The sequence below is a fragment of the Triticum aestivum genome, chromosome 5D (genome assembly GCF_018294505.1).
Source record: "Triticum aestivum cultivar Chinese Spring chromosome 5D, IWGSC CS RefSeq v2.1, whole genome shotgun sequence".
Taxonomy (NCBI): domain Eukaryota; kingdom Viridiplantae; phylum Streptophyta; class Magnoliopsida; order Poales; family Poaceae; genus Triticum; species Triticum aestivum.
In genome coordinates, this window is record NC_057808.1 from 49,713,808 (window position 1) to 49,728,783 (window position 14,976).

The 14,976-nt window shown below is 42.3% G+C and overlaps 2 protein-coding genes across 2 annotated transcripts; one reads left to right on the plus strand and one right to left on the minus strand.

Annotated features, from left to right (window-relative positions):
- The first annotated feature begins 4,433 nt into the window (after positions 1 to 4,433).
- Positions 4,434 to 8,903, plus strand: LOC123119374 (U3 snoRNP-associated protein-like YAOH). Its single transcript, XM_044539165.1, has 7 exons — positions 4,434 to 4,947; positions 5,124 to 5,460; positions 6,640 to 6,864; positions 7,206 to 7,419; positions 7,712 to 7,884; positions 8,003 to 8,068; positions 8,309 to 8,903. The coding sequence occupies exons 1-7, from the start codon at positions 4,502 to 4,504 to the stop codon at positions 8,402 to 8,404; spliced, it is 1,557 nt and encodes a 518-aa protein (XP_044395100.1). The 5' UTR covers positions 4,434 to 4,501; the 3' UTR covers positions 8,405 to 8,903.
- A 336-nt stretch (positions 8,904 to 9,239) lies between these two features.
- On the minus strand, positions 9,240 to 13,832 carry LOC123124277 (alpha-latrocrustotoxin-Lt1a). Its single transcript, XM_044544929.1, has 13 exons — positions 13,604 to 13,832; positions 12,614 to 12,701; positions 12,459 to 12,524; positions 12,202 to 12,375; positions 11,987 to 12,121; positions 11,747 to 11,889; positions 11,573 to 11,659; positions 11,351 to 11,476; positions 11,107 to 11,265; positions 10,924 to 11,022; positions 10,569 to 10,715; positions 10,009 to 10,088; positions 9,240 to 9,763 (listed from the first exon to the last, which is right to left on the minus strand). The coding sequence occupies exons 2-13, from the start codon at positions 12,687 to 12,689 to the stop codon at positions 9,706 to 9,708; spliced, it is 1,350 nt and encodes a 449-aa protein (XP_044400864.1). The 5' UTR covers positions 12,690 to 12,701; positions 13,604 to 13,832; the 3' UTR covers positions 9,240 to 9,705.
- Between the last annotated feature and the right edge of the window lie 1,144 nt (positions 13,833 to 14,976).

The window sequence follows — 14,976 nt, forward strand, 5'->3', positions numbered from 1 at the left end:
TATATGATTCACGCTCGACCTTTCGGTCTCAGTGTTCCGAGGCCATATCTGCATATGCTAGGCTCGTCAAGTTTAACCCGAGTATTCTGCATGTGCAAAACTGGCTTGCACCCGTTGTATGTGAATGTAGAGCTTATCACACCCGATCATCACGTGGTGTCTCGACACGACGAACTGTAGCAACGGTTCATACTCAGGGAGAACACTTGTACCTTGAAATTTAGTGAGAGATCATCTTATAATGCTACCGTCGTACTAAGCAAAATAAGATGCATAAAAAGATAAACATCACATGCAAATCAAATAAGTGATATGATATGGCCATCATCATCTTGTGCCTTTGATCTCCATCTCCAAAGCACCGTCATGATCACCATAGTCACCGGCTTGACACCTTGATCTCCATCGAAGCATCGTTGTCGTCTCGCCAACTATTGCTTCTACGACTATCGCTACCGCTTAGTGATAAAGTAAAGCAATTACATGGCAATTGCATTTCATACAATAAAGCGACAACCATATGGCTCCTGCCAGTTGCCGATAAGTGTTACAAAACATGATCATCTCATACAACAATTTATATATCATCACGTCTAGACCATATCACATCACAGCAAGCCATGCAAAAACAAGTTAGACGTCCTCTACTTTGTTGTTGCAAGTTTTATGTGGCTGCTACGGGCTTCTAGCAAGAACCGTTCTTACCTACGCATCAAAACCACAACGATTTTTCGTCAAGTGTGCTGTTTTAACCTTCAACAAGGACCGGGCGTAGTCAAACTCAATTCAACTAAAGTTGGAGAAATAGACACCCACTAGCCACCTGTGTGCAAAGCACGGCGGTAGAACCAGTCTCATGAACGCGGTCATGTAATGTCGGTCTGGGCCTCTTCATCCAACAATACCGCCGAATCAAAGTATGACATGCTGGTAAGTAGTATGACTATTATCGCCCACACTCGTGCATATAACATCTACGCATAGACCTGGCTTGGATGCCACTGTTGGGGAACATAGTATTTCAAAAAAAATTACCTACGATCACGCAAGATCTATCTAGGAGAAGCATAGCAACGAGCGGGGAGAGTCTGCCCACGTACCCTCATAGACCGAAAGCGGAAGCGTTTAGTAACGCGGTTGATGTAGTCGAACGTCTCCACGATCCAACTGATCCAAGTACCGAACACACGGCACCTCCGCGATCTGCACACATTCAGCTCGGTGACGTCCCTCGAACTCTTGATCCGGTTGAGGCCGAGGGAGAGTTCCGTCAGCACGACGGCATGGTGACGGTGATGATGAAATTACCGGTGCAGGGCTTCGCCTAAGCACTACGACGATATGACCGAGGTGTGTATCTGTGGAGGGGGGCACCGCACACGGCTAAAAGATCAACTTGTGTGCCCTAGGGTGCCCCCTTGCCCCCGTATATAAAGGAGGGAGGGGGAGGCCGGCCGGCCCTAGGGGGCGCGCCCAAGGAGGGGGAGTCCTACTAGGACTACTAGTCCTAGTAGGATTCCTCCACAAGGAAGAGAGGGGGAAGGAAGGAGAGGGAGAGGGAGTGGGAAAGGAAGGCGCCCCCCCTTTCCCTTGTCCAATTCGAACTGCAAGGGAGGCGCAGCCTGCCCTGCCTGCCCTCCTCTCTCTCCAACAAGGCCCATGGTGGCCCATTAGTTCCCCCGGGGGGTTTCGGTAACCCCTCCGACACTCCGTTTTTACCCGAAACTATCCGGAACACTTCCGGTGTCCGAATAACATGGTCCAATATATCAATATTTATGTCTCGACCATTTCGAGACTCCTCGTCATGTCCGTGATCTCATCCGGGACTCCGAACAACTTTCATTCATCAAATCACATAAACTCATAATACAAATCGTCATCGAATGTTAAGCGTGCGGACCCTACGGGTTTGAGAACTATGTAGACATGACCGAGACACCTCTCCGATCAATAACCAATAGCGGAACCTGGATGCTCATATTGGCTCCTACATATTCTACGAAGATCTTTATCGGTCAAACCGCATAACAACATACGTTGTTCCCTTTGTCATCGGTATGTTACTTGCCCGAGATTCGATCGTCGGTATCATCATACCTAGTTCAATCTTGTTACCGACAAGTCTCTTTACTCGTTCCATAATGCATCATCCCGCAACTAACTCATTAGTCACATTGCTTGCAAGGCTTATAGTGATGAGCATTACCGAGAGGGCCCAGAGATACCTCTCCGATACACGAAGTGACAAATCCTATTCTCGATCTATGCCAACTCAACAAACACCATCGGAGACACCTGTAGAGCATCTTTATAATCATCCAATTACTTTGTGACGTTTGATAGCACACTAAGTGTTCCTCCGGTATTCGGGAGTTGCATAATCTCATAGTCATAGGAACATGTATAAGTCATGATGAAAGCAATAGCAATAAACTAAACGATCATAGTGCTAAGCTAACGGATGGGTCTTGTCCATCACATCATTCTCTAATGGTGTGATCACGTTCATCAAATGGCAACACATGTCTATGGCTAGGAAACATAACCATCTTTGATTAACGAGCTAGTCTAGTAGAGGCATACTAGGGACACTCTGTTTGTCTATGTATTCACACATGTACTAAGTTTCCGGATAATACAATTCTAGCATGAATATAAACATTTATCATGATATAAGGAAATATAAATAATAACTTTATTATTGCCTCTAGGGCATGTTTCCTTCAAAACCTAGAAAAACGAAAAATGACCAGCTTAAAAAAAAGAGTGAATTGTGGGTTTGGAGAATCCCAAGTCATGTATTTCAAATTACTATAAACAATTATTTGGGCACCTCGTGTTCAACTTCATGTCGATGGATGAAGACACCATAGTGGATATCACACAACTCTCCTCGGAAGAGAATGATGTGTTGTCAGCACCTTTTACGAAAATGGAGGTGTATGCGGCCATCTCACAAATGAAGAATAGCAAAGTGCCAGGACCATATGGTTTCCAGGCAAAAAGATATTGGAGATGTTGGGGACTATCAATGGGGACATGATGCCAATTTTTGAGGACTTACTCAACGGAAATCTTGGGTTGTTTAAACTCAACTTTGGCACGGTCACTTTGCTTCATAAGAAGGAGGATGTGGCGTGGATTAAGTGATTTCGTTCATTTTATTTGCTAACTGTTAGTTTCATTTTTTTTATCGAATGGATAAAAATAGGCTAATAGTGATAGCACACATTGTGGTACATCCTACTCAAACGACTACCATGTCTGGCCAACACATCCTTGAGGGGGGTGGTCGTCCTTCATGAAACTATATTCATGAGTTGCACTCTAAGAACCTTGAGGAGATGAATTTTAAAGTGGATTTGTGAAACCCTATGATAAAGTCATTTAGGGTGGTACTGTCGGGATGAAAATCAGTGACGACGCATCGACCACTATTTTAAAACCTGGGAAGGAGTCGCGGCAAGAGGATCCTATGACGCCAATCCTATTCAACATTGTTGTTGATCTGTTGGTGGTCATTATAGCAAAGGGTAAGCGGGATGGCCAGGTGGGTGGTCTCATCCAGGAAATCTATTGACGGGAAAGGGGTATCATTCTCTGGTAAGCGGGTGATACTATCATTTTTATGGAGCACGACGTGAACAAGACAGATAGTATGAAACCAATCGTTTGCCTTTTCTAGCAAGTGTGCAGACTTAAGATATTTTTCCAAAAAAAGTGAATTATTCTGCTTTGAGCACGTCAAAGAGGAAGAGCATCATTCTAAACAACTTTGGCTATGAGGTCGGTAAGCTCCCGTTTGCTATCTTGGAATATCGATTCATTTTCGAAGGCTTACAAATAAAGAGTGGAAATGCATTATAAACAAGTTCAAAAAAAGTTCGATCGTTGGAAAGGAAAACTGATGTAATATGGCGAACGATTTGGTCCTGGTGATTTATGTGCTCACAAGCTTAGTCGTTGGAACGACGACGGCAAGGTGGGTGTCGTTCTTAGGCAGGGTAAGGAAGAGAGGAGTAGAGGAGGTAAAACAATGGCCTAGGGATGGTGTTTGGATGAGGCATGCATGTCCGGATTGATGTGGCAGACAATCCGGCCAATCCCATTTATCCCTTACAAGTGGGATTGTCTGAAAATATCTAGACTTGTTGAGATGGACAATTGGGGAAGAGCAAGACATGTCCTGCCCTTATCCCAAGTTGCTCCTGCATTTTTTTAGGTCTAGTTTTTTAGGGGAATTGTTTTAGGGCTAGTTGCTTCCGCATAAATAAAAGAGGATCTGTGATCCTCAAAAAAAAAAAAAAAAGAGGGAGAGCGCGCGAATCTGTAACCACACAAATGGGCCTAGTTTCCTGCCCAGCATCCCACTGGCCCACAAAAAGCCCACGAAACGGTACTAACTGGGCGGTCGGACTCCGGCGCAAAACCCCGCCGCAGAAAGGAATCCTAAAACCCTAACTTACCACCCCCTTCCTCCCCCCCACCACACCGACCAATGGCGCCGCGCGGCAACCGCAGCAGCAAGAAGCCGCCGCCGCCGCGGGGCAAGGGCAAGGGCAAGCGCCCCTCGTCCGCCGCCGCCGGAGACGACCCCTTCTTCGAGTCGGAGCCCAAGCGCCGCCGCGCCCGCGCGGACGAGGACATCGAGAGCGGGGACAGCGACGACGACGCCCTCGCGCTGGGCGGCGCCGTCGTGGGCGAGGATGAGGAGGAGGAGAAGGAGGACCTGGAAACGGCCGGGGAGAAGAGGTTGCGGATGACCAAGGAGTACCTGGAGAGGATCACCGACGCGGTGAAGAGGAACAAGGAGGAAGAGGAGGAGGAGGACGACGAAGATGACGACGAGGATGATGGTCTGCCCGGGGGGAGGCGGGTCGCCAAGCTCCTCCGGAAGAAGCAGCTCGTGGAGAGCGGCAGGCAGCGCCTGAGCCTTGCCGCAAGGTGAGCAGCAATTCTCTGCGAATTTAATCTTTTATAAAAAAATTAGTGTCCTTCCATTTTGCAACCCGGTTGTTTTGATGCTATATAGGCACCTCCCTTAGACTGCCTTGCTCAAATCAAAATGATGCAGTAGGATTTTTGACCTTATGTATGTGACAAGGCATTGCAATTTGCAGGGTGTTACCGCCGGGACAGCAGGATGGATTCAAATTTATAGCCAAGCACCGGCAGCCAGTGACTGCCGTTGCTCTGTCTAAGGACAGTGACAAGGGCTTTTCGGCGTCCAAAGATGGAGTTATCCTCCATTGGGATGTCGAGACCGGGAAAAGCGAGAAGTATTTGTGGCCAACTGAAAAGGTGTTGGTTTCGCACCATGCTAAAGCTCCTCTGTCTAAAAAGAGAAGCCAGCAGGTGCTTGCACTGGCTGTTAGTTCCGATGGGCGATACTTGGCCACTGGTGGCTTCGATAGGCATATCCATTTGTGGGATGTTCGAACACGGGAGCACATACAGGTGTGGTACTCATCTTTCGATGATATAAGAGCTAACCATATTATTCAGAGAAATGCTTGCAAGTTTGATTCCTTTTTCTCGAACAAGCACCCTAATGTGTCATTGTATATTACAAGAAACTGTCAAGATGCCGTAGAATTTGTAACGGCCCAACCAAAACAAGGCAAACAAAAACTGAAAAACAGAAGGTCCTGACAGGAGCAAACCAAAACAATGATAAAAAGCAAAATTGTACAGCTAGCTAGCAGGAACTATCATGCTTGTAAAAATTGAAAATTGATTTTCTTTATTAATTTGTGTGACGGAATGGGTAGCTTATATTATTTCCATGTATGTGTGTTGTATATCAGAGTCATACTGGCTAATAACCCAAAACAAATCAAGGCAAACCACTTATATTCATCCGAGATGTTTCTCTTGAGCTGTTATCGCCTTCTCAATGTTATTTAGGCAATATAAGCTATCAAACATTGTTTTGTTACTGCGCTCATAGTTTTTCTGGAAGGTGGAGTACAATCACAAAGTAGCAAGGAATAACGTTATATATCTATACATGTTGCATTTGCCAAGGCTGTTTGTAGAAAAGTACCCCCCCCCCCCCATGTCACGTGTTCACTACCTACGAGACCCAAGATATTGTTGTCAGTATTGATCAATGTAGAATGCTGTAGCCCTTCGTAGATATTTGTTTGGGGTCTGCTACTGACCGGATGTATTCTTAGGTCAATTCACACGGAACTTGAGTTCCATATCAGGATCCGTTGACAAGTGTAAGCTGTTTGTTTGTGATTCAGAGAGCAGCATTTTCAGTTGGATTGTGGATGTTCTTTCGTTTAATGTCAGTGTGTATAGCTTACTTTTGCCTTGTAATATTCTGTCAGTCTGTATTTATCAAACTTCAAATACATATAACCTATTGTCCAATGCTAAATTGCCAATGATGGCCTTTCCCTCTTTTGGGCGCTTCTTATTTCTTTGGCCCCTGCACTAGCTTATCACGCAAGATCCATGATCCTTTTGGATCCACTCTTTACCGTTGTGCACATCTTTCTGGAAGTAACATATACTATCACTATTGATGCCCTCATGAGTCGGAGTTAATTTTACTACTATTGATGATGTTAATTGTTTGCCCTGCTTATGTAATTTAATTCAGTATTGTTTTCTGCTGTTCTGCAGGCATTCAGTGGACATAGAGGGCCAGTATCCTGTCTTGCTTTTGGCCTGGACTCTTCGGAGCTATTCTCTGGTTCTTATGATCGTTCAATAATGCAGTGGAATGCTGAAGATAGAACATACATGCACTGCCTATATGGTCATCAAGGTGAAATATTGACAACTGATGCACTCAGCAAAGATAGACTTCTGACTGTAGCACGGGATAGAACAATGCATCTTTGGAAGGTAATTTGCACTTTGCTCTGTTTCGTTCGCTGTAGCTTCTACGCTTAATATGTTTGTGCTACTATCAGATAACGCTGTGTTTTTCAATAAATAGGCGAGACACTGTGTGATTATCTGCATGTCTAGCTGTTTTCAATAAATAGGTAGCCTGATAAGACCTCATGTAAGGTTTTGAACAATGTGTGAACATGTAAATGACACTTTCATCTTTGTTTCATGCAACCAAGGAGAGATGCTTTAATTCTCGAACAGACATGCCTTTCTCTGTTAAGAAATGTAGGCGAAAACCTTGTAATGTCAGGACTTACCTTCCCATTTAATAAGCTTCCATTTCTTGGCAGATACCGGAGGAGTCACAGTTAGTCTTTCGCGCGCCTGCTGTGTCTTTGGAGTGCTGCTGTTTTATCGATGACAAGGAATATTTGTCTGGATCAGATGACGGAAGCCTCGAGCTTTGGAGTGTTATGAGAAAGAAGCCTACTCACATAATAAAAAATGCCCATCCAGCATTAGCTCCTAGTTCACTTGACAGTGCTGATGAAAAGTTGCCCAAAGGTAAAAGATACTTTCTCAATTCCGCTGCTCTCTTTCTGCGATAAAAAAAGAATCATTTCTTTTGATGCAAGGTATGGTAGGATTTTATCATTATTTGTTTAGCTTCTTATAGTGATTGGAAACTATGCAAAGATGTTATTTAACCAGGCAATATTAGTCATATTTCCCTTTTTCACCATGCGTTGGTAGTTTGGTACTTGTGGTCAATGCAGAGAGAACATTGCCTTCCTGTATGCTCCCTCATTTCAACAACTGAGATTATGTCATGTTTATTCCTCGTGCAACTATGCAGAAAATGGAATTTGTAAGCCTCAAAGCCTTTCATCAGCTCATTCATGGATTAGTGCTGTTGCTGCAAGAAAAGGTTCTGATCTGGCTGCGTCTGGAGCAGCAAATGGTGTTGTTCGCCTTTGGACAATTCAACCTGATTCAAAAGGGATGCAGCCATTGTTCGACTTGCCACTGGTATTGAACTTGCATTATTCTACTTAACCCCGGTGGTCATTACTTACTACCATAATGAGTACCCTATCTTTTCTGTATGACCCTTTTGTAAGTCTGATCTGCAATTTGTCATGGGCAGGATGGCTTTGTCAATTCTCTTGCAATAGCAAAATTGGGACGCTTCATTGTTGCTGGTGTTGGCCGAGTAAGAGTTTTTCCCATCTTTTTTAGCTGGTGAAATTTGGTTGCGCGCGTAGTATGATCCAGAGGCTGAGAGAGTTGTCACTTTTTATATTGAAAAAATTTCACGATATGCAGACATGATAACACTAATGATGGTCATTCTTATGTTTGCACTCAAGATATTTCGTGTAGCAGCACGAAACGAATTATCATACACTATTGTATCTTCAACAGCATGACTTGATTATCTCCATTTTCTTAGGAACCTCGTCTTGGGAAATGGGGCCATGTCGCAACAGCAAAGAATGGGGTTGCAATTCACCGGCTTAGTCTACAAGATGACTCTGAAGATTTGTAAGGTAGATAGCCTGCGCATTGAGGAACACCCTGCGGCTTGTTCATACACTGTCAAGACGAGAAAAATTGTACCAACACCATGAGTGTCAGTCACACTTGCAGCTGAAAGATACAGGAAGGTCGAACCGCAAGCTTCACGCACCAGCTTTACCGTTCGGTTCAGTGAAGCAATTTCTGTGTGCAAGCACGGATGGAGAGGTGTTGGAATGATTGGATGTAGAATGCGTGATTTCTGGGGAATGTCATGTCCAGTTTTCTTCTCTGTTTCCATTGTAGACGGCAGGTGCAGGTTTGAAACCCTATTCTTTTGCGCCCTGCCTGAAATGATTGTCACAGGAAATTGTTGAGGTAGTTTTTTGCAGGGAAACATTTTTGTGGTTTTGGCTTTGGCGGGAGACATTCTATGTAATAGCAAATTTTGATGGCTGGTAGCGGTCTTTGGTGAAACTGAAATTTATGTTCTTTCCTCGATACAAATATGATGGTAGATATATCTCAGACGTAATTGGGTCCACAAGTAGCCATTTTAAAAAGTACAAGTGTAATCTTATAGTGAGACTAGGATAGCAGATGTGTGTACTGGGGACTTCGTAGAGAACCCCAAAGAAATGTGTAATATGTCTTCGATGTAGTTTTAGTTACCGTAGGTAATCTGCCGTAGGTAATGTTTCATATCAACAGGACACATAGAACAGATTCTATAAAGCAAACGAAAAGATAATGCCGCGTGTGGATCATAGAAACACTGCAAACTTCAAATAAACATCAACCATCCAACAACAAACTAAAAGATAAACCAATCGGCCAACAGAAAATATGTTACTTGGCCGTTCCAGTTTAAAGAACAGTGGGAACATCATGTTTCCATTAACCAAGATGTATCCAGTCACATCATCACCGAACACTGATTAGACCATCATGGTTCCATCAAACAGTTTTTTTTAGCAGAACCCTATCCGATCTCATTTACAGGAACCAAGGTCTGTTTACCCGCACCATGAGGCCAGTCTCAGACTGGAAACCCTCACATATATCATCAGACTGCACAAGACTCAAAACTCCCAGCTAGAAACATTTAGAGTTACCTTGCATTGCTGGGTTGCAAAGAACCACAGCACATAAAAACCGGATCATGCAAGATCCACACACGAAGCCAGTCTCAAGACTGGAAACCTTCGCATATATCATCAGACTCCAAACATAACCAGAAACAGCTAGGCTAACTACACTAGATCATTCAAACAGTAACCAGAAGTTGCGACAGGTGTATCCCAGAGACATTGTGATCGAAGACACTCAGCTTTACTGCGAAGGCCCACTTGTACTCGCTGTATTCTCTTCAGATAACCTTTTCACCACTCTGTAAAGATTGAATGTGAATTAACAGTTACAGAACATAAACACAAACTGATATGTAGTCACAAAACTACATAAACATTGACTGATATGTAGTCACAAAACTACATAAACATTGACTGATATGTAGTCACAAAACTACATAAACATTAACTGATATGTAGTCACAAAACTACATAAACATTAACTGATATGTAGTCACAAAACTACATAAACATTAACTGATATGTAGTCACAGAAGTATCTTACGTGTGGAGTCCGATGAATTCCTGGTTGTCCGGTTCCAGGGCAAGACAAGCCTTTATAGCTAAAAGAGCCTTATCATATTGCTGCAAGGAATACAAACGACCAATCATCAAAACTAATGTATCCGATTTAGAGCATTACACATGTAAGTTCAAAATTGACGGTTTGGGAATAATGTATGTCGACGGCGTCTATATGGGAAATACTGCATATAAAATAAATAAATCCAGAAGCATAAATGGTTACTGCCCAGCAGCAACTGCCTTGGCAACGCCGCCTCAGTAACAGTAAATCAATTCAACAGCACAATTTTATGTAAATGTAAGCATACTAGCAATAAACTAATCCCAAATCACAAGGATATACAGCTTTTATAAACTATTCCCAATGCAAATCTGGTCATCCAACAGAAGTCCAAAACTAGTACACAAACTGGGCATCCAGCATTCCTGGGAAGTGCCTAGTTAGCATATTAACAAGCTACTTATTTTACCATGATACTGTTAAGAAAATAAGATACAGCTTATTGTGTAATCGGTATAACAAAATACTGCATGACCAACCTGTTTTGAGAAATAAGCACTTATGTACGTAGAAATACATTCCACTGTTATTTCATATTCAGATGACATTATTCCAAAGTGTACACAGAGGTCGCATAGACTGCTGATGTTGCTCCACTGCCATTCATCCACATCAGATTTTAAAGCCTGCCACATAAAGGAAATATAGTTCAAGTCTTCATGATACATCACAATTTGTACTGATGCAATGATTGGAATAAGGATGCAATGGCGACAATTCTACGTGTTTATAGGACTCAGTTTCATGGGTGCATCGCCATATTCGAATTGTAACATGACTGAAACTGGCAAGCCGACACTTTGCTACTCAGGAAATCCATACTTTTGGACTTACCTTGCAAAGATAGGTCGCGACAACAACATTTCTAGCTTCCAGTTCAACAATTATTCTGGGGCGCAGCTGCTGGACTTTATTTGCTTTCCTCAAACGGTCCTAAAGCATAATGGATTTGTGAAATGTAAATAAATTATGCCACAAGAAAAACGGAAGCATTGAACACTGAAGTCAAAACAATACCTGATGCAAGAACTCTTCTGTCTGGACATGGCTGAGTAAATTTGCAACGGTCCAGTCCTCTATGCCAGCTATCTGTTCTGTTCTATCAAATAAAAGGTCGATGACCAGATTCCATTTGTTTTTGGCGGCGATGACCAATGCTGGTTCTTCAAGAAAATCCTATATTTTTAAGAGATACATGTCAAAAGGAGAGAAAACAACATAACATGACACCTAATAAATCCACAAAGAGACCGACGAAGACCTGGTCCAATATGTTCACATCTGCTCCATGGTTTAAAAGCGTTTTCATAAGAGCATGAGCTTCAGCCTCATTGGTTTTAACCAATGCCACTTTGGTGAACAAGGGAAGAGTACCCACATCAGATACCTTTCAAATGGCAAAATTATAGAAGAGCAAATATGAATTAGTGTGAAACTATGAACAGGGAAAACATTATAAATATAATAAGTAAAATGTTATTACCCCTGCAAGAAAGTTCTGACAGTCAACTGAAGTGCCGAACAGGGAACAAATAAGTGGCGTGAAATTTCCAGCACTAGCAATGTTTACCTATTAGCAAATAAACGCAAATATAAACCACATTACAGAACCGAGTAAAGAAAACTATCTGATGCATAGGATGAAAAAAAAAGCCACCTCATTGGGGAAATCCTGGTGAATAGCTTTAATAGCCCCAAGACTTCCTAAAAAGGCAGCGCTGTGGATAGCCTTCCCAAAACAAGTATTCCCCTCAATGGTTGCTCCCAGCCTCATCAGTTCAAGTAGAGCATCAGTATTATCTGAAAGGAAAACACAAATGAATATTCATAACATGACGGCAACAAGAACCAGAAATTTGAAATGGTGACAAATGCGTCACCACAGAAGCAGTCATACCATAGAAAACTGCCAAATGCAATGGAGTTAACCCTGAATTATCTGTTGCATTCACATCAACGTGATGAGTGTTCACCAGACTGTCCATCAGAACAATGTTTCCACCTCGGGCAGCAAAATGCAGGGGAGTTCGTCCTATAATTACTAGACCACATGAGAGAGCATTTCTAGATTATTGCATAAAACAATAACAACTAGTAATGTAGGAAGCCTACCAGCCACGTCATGATGCCTAGAGCTTGGGTCGGAATGAAGATATTCCAGTAAACAAGTGGCAAGCAAGTTGTTTTTATTCAGTAAAGCATAGCTGAGCACACCCACACCTTGAATCGGATTGTTTGCAAAAATGTTTACGTATTTCTCACTCTCTCCCATAGTCTTGGCCTCCTCTGCATTTTTTCAAAATTAAGAAAATAAGTAACCAGAACTACATGCTAGAACTCTGTTAAAAAATAAACATAACATCTTATACCTCTAATACTCTTTTTCTCCCTCGTAGTAGTGGCATAGAGTGTAGCGGTTATGAGTTTTTGGACCCCTTTAAAGAATGGATTGTGCGTGAGAGAGAGAGAGAGAGAGATGGAAAGAGGAGAAAATATAGTGTAAGTGGTAGAGATTGATTATTACTAAGCTGATCCTTATCTTCCTGAGTCCTGGGATTACCCCCATGCCTGCGACCCCTCCTCGCCCTTTGAGGAGTCATCTTTCTTAGAACCTGATACAGCAGAAACACAGAAACATATAAGCTGAGTAAACGCAAAATGAGTGACAATGGAAAGGTATTGTTACAAAATCACTACTATGAACAGCAGCATATAAACCGATAAAAACTAAACCACACAAATATAAGGGCATGTATAGCCATCTTGCAATAAATGCTAACCTAACTGTATGATTAATAGCAAGTGTACTCAAATACTCCTTTACTGTCTAAATAAGAACTAATATGTGCATTCAAGATAGTCCACATAATAGGAGTTGTTTGAATAAGAACTAATATGTGCATTCAAGATAGTCCTCATAATATACCAGCATTAACTGCCACCTTTACTGTCTGAATACTAGATCACTTCTATTATGGTCATAGCCAAGTGTATAATATCCAAGCATTCCCCTTATGATCTATAATGCATACATTATAACATAACAGATACATATGTATCAAACTGAAGCAAAATTTAATAAACCACATATCAACCAATTGAAGTCGCAAATTCGCATATCCCGGAAGACTTGAAACATAATAAGTGCACGTACGACCCCTGTCACGTCCTAGATCAGGAGCCTCAATTCACAAATTGGAGGATAGAAGGACGACGCCCTAAACGTAGACCAGATTGCAAAATCGAAGCATGAACGGGGAAGATCACCAGGTCAGATTCGCATTCACGGGATCTCGAAATGCCATCCGCGGCGCGAAACTGATTTCGAAATGCGATCCGCGGCGCGAAACTGATGTCGAAATGCGACCCGCGGCGCGAAACTGATGTCGAAATGCAATCCGCGGCGCGAAACTGATATCTAAATGCGATCCGCGGCGGGGAACTGATCTCGCAAGGGGATTTGTGGCGCGTAAACCAACACTCGCAGAAGATTGAGGAGGCGAGGAAGACACACCTGCGGGGGCTGGCGACTGCGGCAGACGCGATCGAAGAAGAGAAGCGACGAGATCCTCGATCACGTCGTCCCGGCCCGGCGACGAGATTGAAGTAGGGTTTCTGCGCCGCGGATAAAGGTTTAGGGAGGGGAGGCGAGGCGAGGGGACTGGGAAGGTGCGGGTGTTCGACCCACGGACGCGGCTCGTGTGCTCCGCCTGGTTCCGGTTGCGCCTAACCGGAAACTACGTTTGGTCTTTCCCCTTTGTCACGTATAGAAAACTTGCGTGCAGAGCACGTCTACCTTTTCCTTTTGCAGGGAAGAGTTATTTTTGTATATTATACTGAAAATGGTAGGAGTATTTTTAAACTTCAAAAACATTTCAACGAATACATAATACTCCTCTGTATTACTAAAAAATATAATACTTTTTTTTACATTATCATAGTGTTAAAAAAGTTTTTTAATTAAGTTTGAGAGGTAGTAGGTTACAATTAAATCATAAATTTATCTGCATCTACATCACTGATTGTATTTTTTGTTGGTAGCTCACCAAGCTGGCCGCTTGATATAGTAATAGGATTTTTTGCCCGCAGTTATTTAATAAGAGGGGCTGGCCATACATTACAGTATATGCCCTAACTCCGGAGGCAACATCCTTTTACCCACTGCAACTATGCCGATATGGTGTTAAGTTGTAGGCAATTGTGCCTCTGTTGTGATCCTTTTTCCAACCAACATAATCCAGGCTTGAAATACATTGCTTTTGATGGATAAAGATGATGCGACAACCAGATGAACAAAGCACATAATAGTTAATGTGTTGTCTTTCACTTTGAATCAAATTGAAGGAGATATGTATAAGGTATTTAAAGTTATTTTCATAATTATTCTTATATATCAGAGTATACAATCTTATGTATATATTGAAATAAGAAGCATTATTGTTTCTAATGAAGTTGTGTTCTCCTATTTTAGTCCAACACAATGAACTATCTCATCATCCAATTTTGATAAACAATACAATACATTGTTTTCACTTTTAAATATACTTTGAGATGAAAAATGCTTGTTGTTATTGATAATAAGTAATCTGGAGATGTCTACTACACAACTTGTTCTTGTAGACTTGTGTTGGGCCTCCAAGCGCAGAGTTTTGTAGGACAGTAACAATTTTTCATAAAGTGGATGACCTAAGGTTTATCAATCCGTGGGAGGCGTAGGATCAAGATGGTCTCTCTCAAACAACCCTGCAACCAAATAATAAAAAGTCTCTTGTGTCCCCAACACACCAAATACAATGGTAAATTATATAGATGCACTAGTTCGGCGAAGAGATGGTGATACAAGTGTCGTAATGATGGTAGATATTGCTTTTTGTAATGGTAACAATA